This window comes from Cherax quadricarinatus, chromosome 24, assembly GCF_038502225.1.
Source record: "Cherax quadricarinatus isolate ZL_2023a chromosome 24, ASM3850222v1, whole genome shotgun sequence".
NCBI lineage: Eukaryota > Metazoa > Arthropoda > Malacostraca > Decapoda > Parastacidae > Cherax > Cherax quadricarinatus.
In genome coordinates, this window is record NC_091315.1 from 35,059,654 (window position 1) to 35,078,660 (window position 19,007).

The 19,007-nt window shown below is 42.9% G+C and overlaps 1 protein-coding gene across 3 annotated transcripts in view; it reads left to right on the plus strand.

Moving 5' to 3' along the window:
- Cchl (Cytochrome c heme lyase) overlaps nt 1–19,007 on the plus strand; it is a 37,949-nt gene that overhangs the window by 2,478 nt on the left and 16,464 nt on the right. The window contains exons 1-3 of one of the 3 annotated variants that reach the window (XM_070088344.1): nt 5,258–5,387; nt 12,596–12,958; nt 13,304–13,489. In XM_070088344.1, the coding sequence (XP_069944445.1) occupies nt 12,605–12,958; nt 13,304–13,489 (540 nt within the window). In that variant the 5' untranslated portion in view covers nt 5,258–5,387; nt 12,596–12,604. Of the gene's footprint in view, nt 1–5,257; nt 5,388–5,495; nt 5,520–12,595; nt 12,959–13,303; nt 13,490–19,007 lie in introns of those variants that run through there. The other 2 variants (XM_070088345.1, XM_070088346.1) reach the window with 2 other exon arrangements.

Genomic DNA, 19,007 nt, shown 5'->3' on the forward strand with positions numbered 1-19,007 from the left:
TCTCGGGCCCCTGACACTTATTGTATGGTCTCTTAACGTGCTAGTGACACCCCTGCTTTTCATTGGGGGGATGGTGCATCGTCTGCCAAGTCTTTTGCTTTCGTAGTGAGTGATTTTCGTGTGCAAGTTCGGTACTAGTCCCTCTAGGATTTTCCAGGTGTATATAATCATGTATCTCTCTCTCCTGCGTTCCAGGGAATACAGGTTTAGAAACCTCAAGCGCTCCCAGTAATTGAGGTGTTTTATCTCCGTTATGCGCGCCGTGAAAGTTCTCTGTACATTTTCTAGGTCGGCAATTTCACCTGCCTTGAAAGGTGCTGTTAGAGTGCAGCAATATTCCAGCCTAGATAGAACAAGTGACCTGAAGAGTGTCATCATGGGCTTGGCCTCCCTAGTTTTGAAGGTTCTCATTATCCATCCTGTCATTTTTCTAGCAGATGCGATTGATACAATGTTATGGTCCTTGAAGGTGAGATCCTCCGACATAATCACTCCCAGGTCTTTGACGTTGGTGTTTCGCTCTATTTTGTGGCCAGAATTTGTTTTGTACTCTGATGAAGATTTAATTTCCTCATGTTTACCATATCTGAGTAATTGAAATTTCTCATCGTTGAACTTCATATTGTTTTCTGCAGCCCACTGAAAGATTTGGTTGATGTCCGCCTGGAGCCTTGCAGTGTCTGCAATGGAAGACACTGTCATGCAGATTCGGGTGTCATCTGCAAAGGAAGACACGGTGCTGTGGCTGACATCCTTGTCTATGTCGGATATGAGGATGAGGAACAAGATGGGAGCTAGTACTGTGCCTTGTGGAACAGAGCTTTTCACCGTAGCTGCCTCGGACTTTACTCTGTTGACGACTACTCTCTGTGTTCTGTTAGTGAGGAAATTATGGATCCATCGACCGACTTTTCCTGTTATTCCTTTAGCGCGCATTTTGTGCGCTATTACGCCATGGTCACACTTGTCGAAGGCTTTTGCAAAGTCTGTATATATTACATCTGCATTCTTTTTGTCTTCTAGTGCATTTAGGACCTTGTCGTAGTGATCCAGTAGTTGAGACAGACAGGAGCGACCTGTTCTAAACCCATGTTGCCCTGGGTTGTGTAACTGATGGGTTTCTAGATGGGTGGTGATCTTGCTTCTTAGGACCCTTTCAAAGATTTTTATGATATGGGATGTTAGTGCTATTGGTCTGTAGTTCTTTGCTGTTGCTTTACTGCCCCCTTTGTGGAGTGGGGCTATGTCTGTTGTTTTTAGTCTAACTGATAAATAATAATTATCTATGCTCATTTATTGTTATGTACATCATTATACATACAGATAAATGCAATTTTCCACAGTGGTTGTCAGTTTTATTTTTCCTTCCTTCAAGGTTTCCGTGTGATAATTTGGTAAGGCTTCCTTTGGTTGGGTTAAAATTTTCAACAGTTCGGATTGTTATTGGACTGTGCAAGTTACAATTTGTGAAGCTTTATAATAATAATAAAATTAATAATAATAATGATAATCTTTATTTCTACAAGTACATGTACAAGGTATATAGGCCAAACTGACACCAGTGACATACTAATGTGTAGAAAGCCCCTTGTTATGCAGAACATTTCGGGCAAATTAGGTCACTTTTGTCCCAGGATGCGACTCGCACCAGTCCACTAACACCCAGGTACCTATTTTACTGATGGGTGAACAGGAACAGCAGGTGCCTTAAGGAAACACGTCCTAATGTTTCCACTCGTACCGGGATCGAACCACGGACCTCAGTGTATGATCTGAGTGCGCTGGCAATCGAACTACAGGATACCTTACATTGAAGTGTGATAATGGTTTGTGTGATAGCTTGAGAATGCCTCTTTTGATCGACTTCAAACTTACAGCACTGATATATCTTAAAAAAAAGCTCATATTGTTAATGAACTATGTTAAGTGCCAATTTAACTAAAACTGGTAACTTGTGAATACCTCTCCTGTCTTCAGGATCTCATCACTGATGTATTAGTTGAGTTTAATATCTTCGTTATGCACACCATACCCATCCTGTGGACGGTAGTCAAAGGATTAGGAAGGTACATAATTATGTATCTCACTTTAAAAGTTGTGGATTGGTTTGGTTGTGTATACCAGGAGTATACCTGGAGAGAGTTCCGGGGGTCAACGCCCCCGTGGCCCGGTCTGTGACCAGGCCTCATGGTGGATCAGGGCCTGATCAACCAGGCTGTTACTGCTAGCCGTATGAACCACAGCCGTGTGTAGGTGTCATTTTGAAAATTTTATTGAACAAATTTTGATTTTTTTTTAGACTGGCTTCAAACTTTCACTGCTGGTGTATCTTTCTCTAACAATTTATTATTATTATTATTATTATTATTATTATTATTATTATTATTATTATTATCATAACTAAACCCACGAGGATAATATTGTGATCCCAAACAAAGATATGGATATTTAGTGGGCTCTGTAGATACCAATTTGCCAGTTGTATTAAAATTTGGAAGTGACGTACATAACATTCTGGAGTACTAAGCAATTAGGGGTCTAAAAGTGAAAAATTGATTTGATTTTCATAACATAAAAGAGACTATGGAAAACTGTCATAGTGAAAATTCTGGGTCTAATAGTCCATGAAAATGTTGACCCGAGCTTTGTGTAATTGGGTTCATTATACTGTATTGTCGCCTGTTCTGAACCTGTTGAATATGTTGATCTATAGCTCCTGTGCCTCTTGTGGCTATTGACGGTGTTTGCTTATTTATTTTTGTTATCACACTGGCCGATTCCCACCAAGGCAGGGTGGCCCGAAAAAGAAAAACTTTCACCATCATTCACTCCATCGCTGTCTTGCCAGAAGGGTGCTTTACACTACAGTTTTTAAACTGCAACATTAACACCCCTCCTTCAGAGTGCAGGCACTGTACTTCCCATCTCCAGGACTCAAGTCCGGCCTGCCGGTTTCCCTGAACCCCTTCATAAATGTTACTTTGCTCACACTCCAACAGCACGTCAAGTATTAAAAACCATTTGTCTCCATTCACTCCTATCAAACACGCTCACGCATGCCTGCTGGAAGTCCAAGCCCCTCGCACACAAAACCTCCTTTACCCCCTCTCTCCAACCTTTCCTAGGCCGACCCCTACCCCGCCTTCCTTCCACTACAGACTGATACACTCTTGAAGTCATTCTGTTTCGCTCCATTCTCTCTACATGTCCGAACCACCTCAACAACCCTTCCTCAGCCCTCTGGACAACAGTTTTGGTAATCCCGCACCTCCTCCTAACTTCCAAACTACGAATTCTCTGCATTATATTCACACCACACACTGCTCTCAGACATGACATCTCCACTGCCTCCAGCCTTCTCCTCGCTGCAACATTCATCACCCATGCTTCACACCCATATAAGAGCGTTGGTAAAACTATACTCTCATACATTCCCCTCTTTGCCTCCAAGGACAAAGTTCTTTGTCTCCACAGACTCCTAAGTGCACCACTCACTCTTTTCCCCTCATCAATTCTATAATTCACCTCATCTTTCATACACCCATCCGCTGACACGTCCACTCCCAAATATCTGAATTACCTGGAGTTTACCTGGAGAGAGCTTCGGGGGTCATTCACTTCCTCCATACTCTCTCCCTCCAATCTGATATCCAATCTTTCATCACCTAATATTTTTGTTATCCTCATAACCTTACTCTTTCCTGTATTCACTTTTAATTTTCTTCTTTTGCTTATATCCTAAGAAAATGGGAGACATTTAAGTTCCATGCAAAAAAAGGAAGCACAGGTCCAATTCTTTAGATCAAGAGCCCCTGACCGGCATTAAGGAACTTCTGTTGAGGGGCCGTGAGATCTTTTATGGCTTTGATGTTTAGGATGTTGATTCTACATCTGGGTATTTTCAAGTGCATGTAGATGAATGGTTCAGAGAACCGACAAGTTGATAAATTAGACACATGTACAACACTTGGGTATCTTTGAAGATACTCAAGTGTTGCACATGTGTCTTATCATTTTCAAGTGCGTTGATCTACATTATTATTATTATAATCAAGGGGAAGCGCTAAACCCGGAGGATTATACAGCGCCTGGGGGGGGATGTGGAAGGCATTCAGGCTTAATTCAGGGAACTGGAGCACAGATCCAATTCCCTAAATCAAGAGCCCCTCACCAACATCAAGGAACCTTCCTTAAGGGGCGTTGATCTACAGCTGCTGTGCTTCTGGGAAAGTGCGGATCATCTCTGCCGCTTTCGGTTGTAGGGTTCATACGGCCCTGGGACCGGTATAGTCTGACCAGTAAGTTTTAATTAAGTTATACATACATAAGATAAGATAAGATTTTGTTCGGATTTTTAACCCCGGAGGGTTAGCCACCCAGGATAACCCAAGAAAGTCAGTGCGTCATCGAGGACTGTCTAACTTATTTCCATTGGGATCCTTAATCTTGTCCCCCAGGATGCGACCCACACCAGTCGACTAACACCCAGGTACCTATTTGCTGCTAGGTGAACAGGACAACAGGTGTAAGGAAACGTGTCAGAATTTCCACCCGCCGGGAATCGAACCCGGGCCCTCCGTGTGTGAAGCGGGAGCTTTAGCCACCAGACCACCGGGCCACCATATACAAATATTTAGAATGAGCTTAAGGGAACATAGATGTTATGGACACACACATAATATGTAGTACATTATATAGGTTTAAACTATGATAACACATTAAAGCCAATTGCGGGAATTGTGGGAAAGCAATTGTGGGAAAAGAGAAACAGGATACTTACATACAGGACAAGCCTTGATCAGATAACGTTTCGGTCAATGTTAAGCTTTAACAACCCATGACTTAAAAATACTCAGAATTGAGCGAGATATTGTGAGAATAATACATTGACATAATTTTATTTAGGTACAGGTACAGATAAGTACAATTATAATACATAGTGGCATACTTAAGATTACACCCCCCCAAAAAAGTCGGACAAAGTGACTTATTTAAAAAAAGTCAAAGTGACTTATTTCCACTAGGGTCTTTGAGAGTAAGTGTATTGAGGTACAGGTCCACGTAAGTGCAATTGAAATAAGCCACTTTGACTTTTTTTGGGGGGTTATTTTAATTTACACTATGTACGATAATTGTATTTATGTGTACCCATGCCTTAATAAACTTACTTATTAATTATCATATATAGTTTAACATGTGTAAATTACCTAGGATAACCCAAAAAAGCCATACAAAGTGACTTATTTCCCCTGGGGTTCTTATAATAATATGTTAGTGTATGTTTACTACACAGCTAGTTCAGGACGGTGGTGGCCCTTTACCACAATAACAATACTAGTGGCTGTGGTTACTCCTCTTTATATTTACTTTCTCTTAAAACATTATTGGTTAGTTTTGCTTTTATCGTGGTATTAATGTAGGTTAAATTGATTTAGAGTGGAACGTTGGTGTTTGTGTTGGTAGATATAAACTAGACAGTAGCAGCCAGAGAGGCACCGTCACATTACCTTGCCAACTTGGTAGTAATAGCTGTATAATCATACGGGTTTAGTGCTTCCCCCTTGGTTATAATAATAGTAATTGGTAGTAATAATTTGTTATACCTTTACTACTCATGGGAGGTTCCTTGACTTTGGTGATGGGCTCTTGATCTAGGGAATTGGATCTGTGCTCCAGTTCCCTGAATTGAGCCTGAATACCTTCCATCCCCCCCCACAGGCACTGTATAATCCTACGGGTTTAGCGCTCCAACATGATTATATATTACTCAGTTTTACTTTTCAGAACTTTACTGAATGCAATGCTTTTTTCTGACAGTCCATTAGAACCTCATTGTGGATATTGACCTCTTCAAGGGGGGCTCCTTGGCGTGGTGAAGAGGCTCTTGGTCTGAGGAATTAGACCTGTCGGTCTACTTCCTTGGACCAAACCTAATTACCCCCAATCCCCCGTTCCCTATCCCATCCTCCCCTTTTTCCTTTCCTCCTCCTCCTCCCCACCCCTCCCTTTTGCCCTTCCTTTTTGGCCTTTTTTTTTTTTTTCCACAGGCATGCTAGTTCCTAGGTAGGGGAAAGGGTACTGGGGTCCATCCCATTCCGTTGAGGTTCTTGGCGGTGGCGTAGTTTGCCGTGGAATCTGGATTGCCTGGGGATGTCCTGATCCCTCTCCGGTATCCCGGAGGGTGGCTTTGGGTGTCTCTCGGGCGACGGGTGTATCTCTGGAAGCCACCTTTCGGATTCCGGGGGTGGTGGCCGAAGGAGGTATGCTTTGTGGCGGATTTCCGGCCGCCCTCTCTTTTGTCCACCGAGGTAGCTCGGCAGATGTGAGGTTGCTATCCCGGATTGCCGGTTTACCGGCATGATGGGTAGGGTATGGCACGGGTTCCATGCTGCATCTGCGCTACTTGCGGTGCTGAGGTCCTCTTGGGCGCGGAGGGAGATTTCTGGCCCTTTCATTCCTCCTAGGAACTATCCCTCCCCGGTCCCCCCTTTTTTTTATTCTTTTTTTTATTTTTATTTTCTTTTCTTCTTTCTTTTTTTTTCTTAAAAACAAAAAGAAAGAAGTAACCTAACCATGGCAGCCCTAGTCCATGAACCTGCTACCCCCGGGCCCCTTCTTGATACCGCACCCTGTTCTGACCCCGCCTCGTCTTTGGACCACTCTTCGGACACTCCTCATGCCTCTGTACCTCTTGCCGGTGCTGTTTCCTCACCCGCTTCAGGTACTGAGGCCTCGACTGACTCCTTCGATTTATCTGACCTTCGCTCTCCTCTGACTATGCTTCCGGCCTCTCCCTCTACGGTGCGTCAATTTTCGAATCGCCGGCCCGTTCCACGTCGGACCAACTCTGGTCCCACGCCTAAACGACAATGACAATTACCTGCTGATGATACTTCTCCACCTTCTCGTTCTTCTCAGAAAAGATCGACGCGTCCTTCACTACCTTTCCACGCTCAGTTTCAGACTGCACAATGGACTAAATTCTTCACTTTACGACCGACTTCCTCTACTGCCTGTCTTTCTGACCACAGTATTGGCAAGGCACTCCTATGCCATGTTGGTAAAGATATTTCTTTTCATGCTCTTAAGAGCGGTACGCGCATCGTCACCGTACAGAATGCTACCCAGGCTCATGAGCTTTCTCGTCTTTCCCATATCGATACTGTTCCTGTAACTATTGAAAAGCATCATTCCCTCAATTCTTGTAGTGGTACCATCATTCTGCCCCATACCATAGTTCAACAAAATTTCCAGACATGTGGCACTGACATTCTTGAACAGCTGGAACTCCAAGATCTCCCAATCCTCAAGGTAGACACTTACGTTCTTCCTGCCCACGGGCAGAGACGATACCCTAGCAATGTGGCTCGTTTAACTTTTGACAGCCGTGAACTCCCATCCTCAGTTTATGTAGCAGGACATCGGTTACAAGTTCGAAAGGTGATCCCTACACCGCAACAGTGTAGAAATTGCTGGCGATTTGGCCATCCAGCGAAATATTGCAGATCTATCGCCGAATGCCCAGTCTGTGGTGCCGATGACCATTCTAATACTTCTTGCAATCGACCTCCCTCTTGCCTTAATTGTCATGAGGCTCACCCTTCGTACTCTCGCTGTTGTCAAGTCTACTTAAACGAGCGGGAAATCCGTTACCTCAAAGAGGCAGAAGGTCTCCCTTATGCCATGGCAGTTTCTCATCTCCGCCTCCAAGGGAGACTACCTCGTGTTTCTTATTCCCGTGTTTCAAAACGTCCCCCCACTTCTGGTATCCCATCTTCTGCACCCACCTCTGTGGTTACCCCTCCCATAGTCACTCCTGTAGCTAATCCTTTTGCTGTCCTCGGCTCAGACGTCCCTACTTCAACGTCTCAGTCTGATCTTGCTTCTTCGTGTTCTCTCTCACAAGCCTCAGTAGCGACGAGATCTCGTATGACACCTCCTCCCAATCGTCCCTCTACTTCTCAAAAGTCAAAAAAAGGTCCGTTAACACCTCCTACCCATCTTCCACCTCCTCATTTTCCCTTCCCTGTCTCTGTACCTTGTTCTCCCCCTCTCACTGGCTCTGTTACAAGTGTAGAGGTTCACCCTCCTCCTCGTACTGTACCTTCCTCCCCTGTTCCCTCCCAAGTTTCTTCCTCTTCTGCCACCTCCCAGGTTTCTGCCTCTTCTGTCCCCTTCCACGCTTCTCCAGTTCCCTCCACCCTTCCGTCCCCCCCTACCTTGGTACAGTCCATTACAGTTCCAATCTTTACTCATCCTCCCCCTACTATTTCCAATATTGTCTCCCATACGACGTCTCTGAATTCTGAAACACTTGAAGCAATCTCTGAATATATTGCAGAGACCAAACCATCAATGGACACTGATCCACCCTCCGCTCCTTCTCTCTCCTCTACTCCATCTGCGCAACTCCTTTCTTCACAGCGCACCGTTCCTTCGCTGCTTGAACGTTTTCCACTGCCTCCGCATGTGGACTTTTCTAACCCCTCTAGTCCGTAGGAACCCTTACCTGCGGATTTCAGGTATCTTTATCATTGCCAATCATGGCCTATTTACAGTGGAATATACGCGACCTCAGGGGTAATCGGGGTGAGCTTCAGATGTTACTCTCCCAGTTTTCCCCTGTTGGTGTTTGCTTACAGGAACCAAAAATACACTCTGCTGTTATCTCTCCCATCTCAGGCTATAATTTATTGTATTCTTCAGATCCTTTTCCTGATGGGACCTTTAATGAAAGTGCCCTTCTTCTACGCACTGATATTCCGTACCATCAGCTATTTGTTCGTACTTCACTGCATTACACAGCAGCCCGTATCCACTTGCATAGGTGGTATACGCTCTGTTCTTTATATCTCTCTCCTTCTCGGGCATTATCTATTCCGGATATTGCCTTTCTTGTTTCGTCATTACCACCACCGATTCTGTTGCTTGGTGATTTTAATGCCCACCATTTCCTCTGGGGGGTCTCACTGTGATTCCCGTGGCATTCAGTTAGAGGCTTTTCTTGCCACCCACCCCCTCCATGTTTTAAATACAGGTACTCACACCCATTTTGATCCTCGGACTCACACTCTCTCTTGCATCGATCTCTCAGTCTGCTCTTCCTCCGCCGCATTAGACTTCACTTGGTCTGTTCTTCCGGACTTACATGACAGCGATCATTTCCCAATCATTCTTACTTCCCCTTCATATTCACCACCTCTTCGCATCCCACGCTGGCAATTTGATCAGGCAAATTGGAACCTTTACTCACACCTAACTGTTTTTAGAGAGGTTCCTTCTTCGTCCTCCATCGATGAGCTTTTTCACCTCTTCTCGTCCTCCGTTTTAACCGCAGCTTCTCATTCTATACCCCAAACTTCGGGCAGGCATTCTCGGAAATGCGTGCCTTGGTGGTCTCCTGCTTGTGCTCGTGCAGTACGTTTGAAACGCGCTGCATAGGGCAGGTACCGGTACAATAGAACCACAGAGAGACTTCTTGAATTTAAGCAGAAGCATGCGATCGCTCGCTGTGTCATCCGTGACGCTAAACGCACTTGCTGGCGAGATTATGTCTCCACCATCACCTCTGCTTCCTCTATGAGTGCAGTCTGGAAAAAAGTACAAAAACTGAGTGGTAAATATTCTCCTGACCCGGCTCCTGTTCTGCGGGTTGCCGGTGTTGATATAGCAAACCCACTAGATGTTGCCAATGAAATTGGCAATCATCTGGTCCGTATTTCTCAGGGACTCCATCTATGCCCTTCATTTCTTTCCTCCAAGTCTGCCAGAGAGTTAGCACCCTTGGACTTTTCTTCTCTCAGAGAAGAACAGTATAATGTGCCTTTTACACTTGAAGAACTGGAGGCAACACTCTCAGCTTGCCGATCATTGGCAGCTGGGCCCGACGACATTCATATTCGTATGCTACAACATTTACATCAGTCAGCCCTTGCAGTCCTATTACGCCTTTACAATCTTATTTGGTCACAAGGAGTTCTTCCACAGCTGTGGAAATCCGCCATTGTTCTCCCTTTCCGCAAACCAGGCACTACGGGACATGAAACCTCTCACTATCGTCCCATTGCTCTTACCAGTGCAGTTTGCAAAGTGATGGAACGCCTAGTAAATAGATGTTTAGTGTGGTATTTAGAGACACACAACAGTCTCTCCACTCGTCAATATGGCTTTCGTAAGGGACGTTCTACCATAGACCCCTTACTACGCTTGGATACGTATGTTCGTAACGCCTTTGCGAACAACCACTCAGTTATTGCCATATTTTTTGACCTTGAGAAGGCATATGACACAACTTGGAGGTATAATATTTTAGCCCAAGTCCACTCCTTAGGCCTTCGAGGCAATCTACCATCCTTCCTTAAGAACTTTTTAACTGACAGGCATTTCCGTGTTCGGGTTAATAATGTGCTCTCCCCGGACTTTATCCAAGCTGAAGGTGTCCCCCAGGGATGTGTTCTGAGCACAACACTTTTTCTCCTTGCTATTAATGATTTGGCCTCTAGTCTTCCATCAAATATTTGGTCATCACTCTATGTTGATGACTTTGCTATTGCCTGTGCAGGCGCTGACTGTCACCTTATTACAGTTTCTCTCCAGCATGCAGTCGACCGTGTTTCCAATTGGGCCACCACACGTGGGTTTAAATTTTCCAGCACTAAAACCCACCAAATTGCTTTCACTAGACGCTCTGTCATCTCCGATCATCCTTTGTACCTCTATGGCTCCCGTATCCCTGAACGTGATACAGTCAAGTTTCTGGGCCTCCTCTTTGATCGTAGGTTATCCTGGAAACCTCACATTACCTCTCTGAAGGCAACTTGCCACAGCCGGCTGAACCTCCTTAAAACCCTTGCTCATCTTTCATGGGGAGCTGATCGTCGAACCCTCCTTCGCCTACATTCCACCCTTATCTTATCGAAACTTGATTATGGTGACCAGATCTATTCAGCGGCATCTCCTGCTACTCTCTCTAGCCTTAACCCCATTCATCACCAAGGATTACGTTTATGCCTTGGTGCTTTTCGCTCTTCCCCTGTCGAGAGCCTCTATGCAGAAGCGAACGTTCCATCCTTATCCGATCGCCGTGATGCCCATTGCCTTCGCTACTATGTACGCTCTCATGATCTCCGCAATCCTTCCATTTATAGAATGGTCACTGATATTAGTAGACATTCTTTATTTGTTCGCCGCCCCTGTTTACTCCGTCCCTTCTCTCTTCGCCTTCATTCACTCTTGTCTTCTCTTCAATTACCACCTTTCTATGTACATGTAGCATCTCACTTTTCCCTACCCCCCTGGGAAGTTCCAGCTGTTCGAGTCTGTTCTTTCTCTCTCCCTTGCTCGAAAGCCCAACTGTCTACGGTCGCTTCCCGCTCTCATTTTCTTGACCACTTTCACTCTCATTCTCATGCCATTGCTGTGTACACAGATGGCTCTAAGTCTTCTGACGGCGTAGGATTCGCAGCAGTGTTTCCGGACAGCGTCGTACAAGGACATTTACTATCTTCGGCTAGTATTTTTACTGCTGAATTGTATGCCATCCTTACAGCACTTATCCGTATTGCATCTATGCCTGTGTCATCATTTGTGGTTGTCTCAGACTCCCTTAGTGCTTTACAGGCTATACAGAAATTTGATACACCTCACCCCTTAGTCCTCCGTATCCAACTTTGGCTACGCCGCATCTTTACCAAGCATAAAGATATTGTTTTTTGTTGGGTCCCTGGTCATGTTGACGTACAGGGCAATGAACAGGCAGACACTGCTGCGCGGTCAGCAGTACATGACCTACCAGTTTCATGTAGAGGTATTCCATTTACGGGCTATTTTGCTGCAATATCTTCCCAACTTCACACCCGTTGGCAACAACGTTGGTCTACTATGCTCGGCAACAAACTTCAATCTATTAAACCGAGTATAGGTTACTGGCCGTCTTCTTATCACCAGTGTCGAGGTTGGGAGACTACTCTCTCCCGTCTTCGCATTGGCCATACTCGTCTTACTCATGGATATCTCATGGAGAGGCGTCCTGCTCCTCTCTGTGAGAATTGCCCAGTTCCATTATCAGTCAGCCACATTCTGTTGGACTGCCCACTTTATCAATGAGCACGCAGAATTTACCTCCGTCGTCGTCTTCGCTTTGCTGCTCTCTCTTTACCTTTCCTTCTTGCTGATGGACTCACTTTTCATCCAGACTCTCTCATTGACTTTTTGACAACAACTGACTTACTTCACAAATTCTGATACCTTCAGGCCTTTCTACTTCAATCTCTTGCTACCCCCTACCCCCGTACTATCCCCTGCCCCGCTGTTTTCTGTAACCTACTGATCATCCCTCCTCCCTTCTGCCATCCAATACACTCGCTTCCTTCCCTACCCTGCAGCGCTGTATAGCCCTTGTGGCTTAGCGCTTCTTTTTTATTATAATAATAATAATAATAATAATGTGGATATTGACTTTTAATTAGTTCACTTATGTTAGTTATATCATGGTAATTTTTTATATAGGCTATGTTGGATGACTTGTCAATTTATATATTAATTTTATAAGAAAAAACCCTCATCATCTAAAATTTAAAAAGAATATTAATTGCAGGACACAGGGATGGGAAATTCTGTGTCAGCCGCCCACAGTACAGCAACGTCTCTTACTAGCCTAGCAGTTGATGGTGGTGGTAAAATGACATTAAGTGCTTCAGAACTGCCTCCAAATCACCCCACCTTTGATAAGCAAAGCCGAGAATCCTCTCCAGAAGGATGCCCTACGCATTCATACGCTCAAAGTGCCCCTCCAGCAGAGTGTCCCATGCATAACAAAGTTTCTGAGGTCCCAGAAGGAAGTTGTGATGCAGTCACTAGCATTATATCCCCTGCTTCACATGCACAGTATGCCCCTCCTGAAGCAGTTATACCTTCAGAGTGCCCTATGCATCAGTCAAACAAAGAACAACCATCAGAGGTGCAGTATGAAAGTTTTATGTGATCTTGTTTTATAATATAGCTGATTTATGAAAATAAATGCCCATACATATAATATTTTAATTTAAGAGATATGATGTATACTGAGAACAATGTTTATGAAACAAGATGTATGAGATATTGTAATTTTTTTTGAAGAAGCTGCTGTATTTGTCAATTTTTCATGATATAGCATGGCATCAGTCCCAAGAATGTTTGTATTTACAAAGATTACTGTAAAGTAGTCCATTAAGATACAGTAACATTTTTTCCTTTAACCATTACTAATGTGTTGCATGTGATAATCATATATATAATGTCTATATCTTTTTATTTTTAAACATAGGCATTCCCTTCTGAATGTCCGATGAGCATGAGTGAAAATGCAAAGTGGCCTTCACACCAAGAAGGTGTACACTATGGAAAAGAATATGCTGGGAAGTTTGTTGGTATCAATCCACTCAACTTGGAAGGCTATCCTAATCAGAAGCCTTCTCCAGACCAGCCATTTGAACTACCTACTGATAGACAGGTAAGGCTTGGTTTTTTCAAAGTTTAAAGTTCATGTGCAGTACAGCATTTAATTTTAGTCATCATATGAGATATAATTACAGTATTTTATTAGCTCAAATGATGCTCAACAATTCTAGAATGACATTAGAAGTGTAATTTTTCAGCGTAACATTCCTTGCTAGTTTCTAACACTCGGCCAACATAATTTTGAGGAAAGTGCATTCATGTTAGTAGAGAGTTCTTGATCATAAGAATTAGAATAAGTTTTCCCTACAGATCAAATCTGATTGTGTCTCATTTACCAGGTTCTGTATGACTAATACAGGTTTAGCACACACTAAAATCCATCACTTGGGCCCTGTCTTTATATGTAGTAGGTTGGTAGACAGCAGCTACCCTGGGATGTAATACTGTCCTACCTAATAAGTGTAAAACAGAAACCTGTATTTGTTTTACTTGATGGTAGGAATGCTGGTGTCTTTTTTTATGTCTCAAAAACACACAAGATAACAGGTATATCTTGCTACTTATACTTACATTTAGGTCACACTACACATGCATGTACATGTTTGTGTATGCACACTTATCACATGGCATGAGCATGGCTACCAGCCTGTACTCTGCCCAAAGTCTCCAACAGAGTCTCTCCAGCCCTCTCCAGAGCTCTCTGCTTCCATCTAGAACAAATCCTCAAATCTCCCACAGAGACTCCAGCTCCCTTGCCCAGAGCTTTGCACACAGGCAAGAGCTCTGTCTGATTTCTCCCTCTTAGCTGTTTCCTTGGGTGTATATGATACTCTGTGCGCTCCACCTTAACTCCAGGTTTCGTGGGTCACTCTCCATGGGGCACCACGTGTGCTTCACACAAAGGATTCGTGTTCCATTCCTTAACCCTTAAACTGTCCAAACAGATCTATGTTCACATGCGTAGTGCTCCAAAAGTAGATCTATGTTTTTTTACATATTTTCAAATATAACCAAAAAAATGTAGATCTAAGTTTTTTTTTGCACATTTTCAAATGTAAAAAAAAAAAGGTCTACATTTTTTTACATAATTTCAAATGTTGAAAAAACGTAGATCTACGTTTGGACAGTTTAAGGGTTAATGTCGCCCTCTTGAACATTAATGCCTGAGACTCCAGGTGTCTCCTACAGTTTTTAATGCTTTCATGCAAAGGCAAAGATGTGAGCAATTATCAGTGGTTAGTCAAGCCCTCCTGTGACCCGATATGTAGAACCATCCCCCCCTCCTACATCACAGGAAGGGATAAAAGAGGTTTTATGTGCAAGAAGCTTGGACATGCAGCAGGCAGGCATGTGTGAGTGTGTTAGATAGGAGAGAATGGAGACAAATGGTTTTGGGGACCTAACGAGCTGTTGAGTGTGCGCAGGGTTATATTTTGTGAAGGGATTCAGGGAAACCAGTTAGCTGGACTTGAGTCCTGGAGGTGGGACATACAATTCCTGCACTTTAAATCAGAGGTTTTGGATATTAACTGTTTGGAGTGACCCCTAAACTGTCTACCTGGGTGCCTCTGCAAAGACAGTGATTATGTGTAAATGATGGTGAAAGTGTGAAACGGAAACCTATTATTGTTTTACACGATGGTAGGATTGCTGGCGTCTTTTCTGTCTCATAAACATGCAAGATTTCAGGTACATCTTGCTACTTCTATTACACTTAGGTCACAGTACACATACATGTACAAGCATATATATACACACCCCTCTGGGTTTTCTTCTATTTTCTTTTTAGTTCTTGTTCTTGTTTATTTCCTCTTATCCCCATGGGGAAGTGGAACAGAATTGTTCCTCCGTAAGCCATGCGTGTTGTATAGGCGACTACAGTGCTGGGAGCAAGGGGCTAGTAACCCCTTCTCCCATATAAATTACTAAATTTAAAAAGAGAAACTTTTGTTTTTCTTTTTGGGCCACCCTGCCTCGGTGAGATATGGCCGGTTTGTTGAAAGAAGAAAGAAAGAATATATATATATATATATATATATATATATATATATATATATATATATATATATATATATATATATATATATATATATATATATATATATTTATATACATCTATATATATTTTTTTTTCAACAAGTCGGCTGTCTCCTACCGAGGCAGGGTGACCCAAAAAAGAAAGAAAATCCCCAAAAAGAAAATGCTTTCATCATCATTCAACACTTTCACCACACTCACACATAATCACTGAAGGTGCTCAATAGCTTAGAAGCATATACGTATAAAGATACACAACATATCCCTCCAAACTGCCACTATCCCAAACTCCTCCTTTAAAGTGCAGTCATTGTACTTCCCATTTCCAGGACTCAAGTCTGACTATATGAAAATAACCGGTTTCCCTGAATCCCTTCACTAAATATTACCCTGCTCACACTCCAACAGATCGTCAGGTCCCAAGTACCATTCGTCTCCATTCACTCCTATCTAACATGCTCATGCACGCTTGCTGGAAGTCCAAGCCCCTTGCCCACAAAACCTCCTTTACCCCCTCTCTCCAACCCTTTCGAGGACGACCCCTACCTCGCCTTCCTTCTCCTACCTCGCCTTCCTTCTCCTACCTCGCCTTCCTTCTCCTACCTCGCCTTCCTTCTCCTACCTCGCCTTCCTTCCCCTATAGATTTATATGCTTTCCATGTCATTCTACTTTGATCCATTCTCTCTAAATGACCAAACCACCTCAACAACCCCTCTTCTGCCCTCTGACTAATACTTTTATTAACTCCACACCTTTTCCTAATTTCCACACTCCGAATTTTCTGCATAATATTTACACCACACATTGCCCTTAGACAGGACATCTCCACTGCCTCCAACCGTCTCCTCGCTGCTGCATTTACCACCCAAGCTTCACACCCATATAAGAGTGTTGGTACTACTATACTTTCATACATTCCCTTCTTTGCCTCCATAGATAACGTTTTCTGACTCCACATATACCTCAATGCACCACTCACCTTTTTTCCCTCATCAGTTCTATGATTAACCTCATCCTTCATAAATCCATCCGCCGACACGTCAATTCCCAAGTATCTGAAAACATTCACTTCTTCCATACTCCTCCTCCCCAATTTGATATCCAATTTTTCTTTATCTAAATCATTTGATACCCTCATCACCTTACTCTTTTCTATGTTCACTTTCAACTTTCTACCTTTACACACATTCCCAAACTCATCCACTAACCTTTGCAATTTTTCTTTAGAATCTCCCATAAGCACAGTATCATCAACAAAAAGTAACTGTGTTAATTCCCATTTTGAATTTGATTCCCCATAATTTAATCTCACCCCTCTCCCGAACACCCTAGCATTTACTTCTTTTACAACCCCATCTATAAATATATTAAACAACCATGGTGACATTACACATCCCTGTCTAAGACCTACTTTTACCGGGAAGTAGTCTTCCTCTCTTCTACACACCCTAACCTGAGCCTCACTATCCTCATAAAAACTCTTTACAGCATTTAGTAACTTACCACCTATTCCATATACAGTGGACCCCTGGTTAACGATATTTTTTCACTCCAGAAGTATGTTCAGGTGCCAGTACTGACCGAATTTGTTCCCATAAGAAATATTGTGATGTAGATTAGTCCATTTCAGACCCCCAAACATACACGTACAAACGCACTTACATAAATACACTTACATAATTGGTCACATTCGGAGGTAATCGTTATGCGGGGGTCCACTGTACTTGCAACATCTGCCACATTGCTCCCCTATCCACTCTATCATATGTCTTTTCTAAATCCATAAATGCAATAAAAACTTCCCTACCTTTATCTAAATACTGTTCACATATATGCTTCAATGTAAACACTTGATCTACACATCCCCTACCCACTCTGAAACCTCCTTGCTCATCCGCAATCTTACATTCTGTCTTACCTCTAATTCTTTCAATTATAACCCTACCATACACTTTTCCTGGTATACTCAATAAACTTATTCCTGTATAATTTTTTCAATCTCTTTTATCCCCATTCCCTTTATATAAAGGGACTATACATGCTCTCTGCCAATCCCTAGGTACCTTCCCCTCTTTCATACATTTATTAAACAAAAGTACCAACCACTCCAACACTATATCCCCCCTGCTTTTAACATTTCTGTCATGATCCCATCAATTCCAGCTGCTTTACCCCCTTTCATTCTACGTAATGCCTCACGTACCTCCCCCACACTTACATTCTGCTCTTCTTCACTCCTAAAAGATGGTATACCTCCCGGACCAGTGCGTGAAATTACCACCTCCCTTTCTTCCTCAACATTTAAAAGTTCCTCAAAATATTCTCGCCATCTACCTAATACCTCCCTCTCCCCATCTACTAACTCCCCTACTCTGTTTTTAACTGACAAATCCATACTTTCCCTAGGCTTTCTTAACTTATTTAACTCACTCCAAAATTTTTTCTTATTTTCATTAAAATTTCTTGACAGTGCCTCTCCCACTCTATCATCTGCTCTCCTTTTGCACTCTCTCACCACTCTCTTCACCTTTCTTTTACTGTCCATATACTCTGCTTTTCTTATAACACTTCTGCTTTGTAAAAACCTCTCATAAGCTAACTTTTTCTCTTTTATCACACCCTTTACTTCATCATTCCAACAATCACTCCTCTTTCCACCTGCCCCCACCCTCCTATAACCACAAACTTCTGCCCCACATTCTAATACTGCATTTTTAAAACTATTCCAACCCTCTTCAACCCCCCCACTACTCATCTTTGCACTAGCCCACCTTTCTGCCAATAGTCGCTTATATCTCGCCCGAACTTCCTCCTCCCTTAGTTTATACACTTTCACCTCCCTCTTACTTGTTGTTGCCACCTTCCTCTTTTCCCATCTACCTCTTACTCTAACTGTAGCTACAACTAAATAATGATCCGATATATCAGTTGCCCCTCTATAAACATGTACATCCTGGAGCCTACCCATCAACCTTTTATCCACCAATACATAATCTAACAAACTACTTTCATTACGTGCTACATCATACCTTGTATATTTATTTATCCTCTTTTTCATAAAATATGTATTACTTATTACCAAATCTCTTTCTACACATAGCTCAATTAAAGGCTCCCCATTTACATTTACCCCTGGCACCCCAAATTTACCTACTACTCCCTCCATAACATTTTTACCCACTTTAGCATTGAAATCCCCAACCACCATTACTCTCTCACTTGATTCAAAACTCCCCACGCATTCACTCAACATTTCCCAAAATCTCTCTCTCTCCTCTACACTTCTTTCTTCTCCAGGTGCATACACGCTTACTATAACCCACTTTTCACATCCAATCTTTATTTTACTCCACATAATCCTTGAATTAATACATTTATAGTCCCTCTTTTCCTGCCATAGCTTATCCTTCAACATTATTGCTACTCCTTCTTTAGCTCTAACTCTATTTGAAACCCCTGACCTAATCCCATTAGAACAGGGGCATATTGGTGCAACTGGTTTAAGGGCGGGACAAAGCATCCGCAATTACAT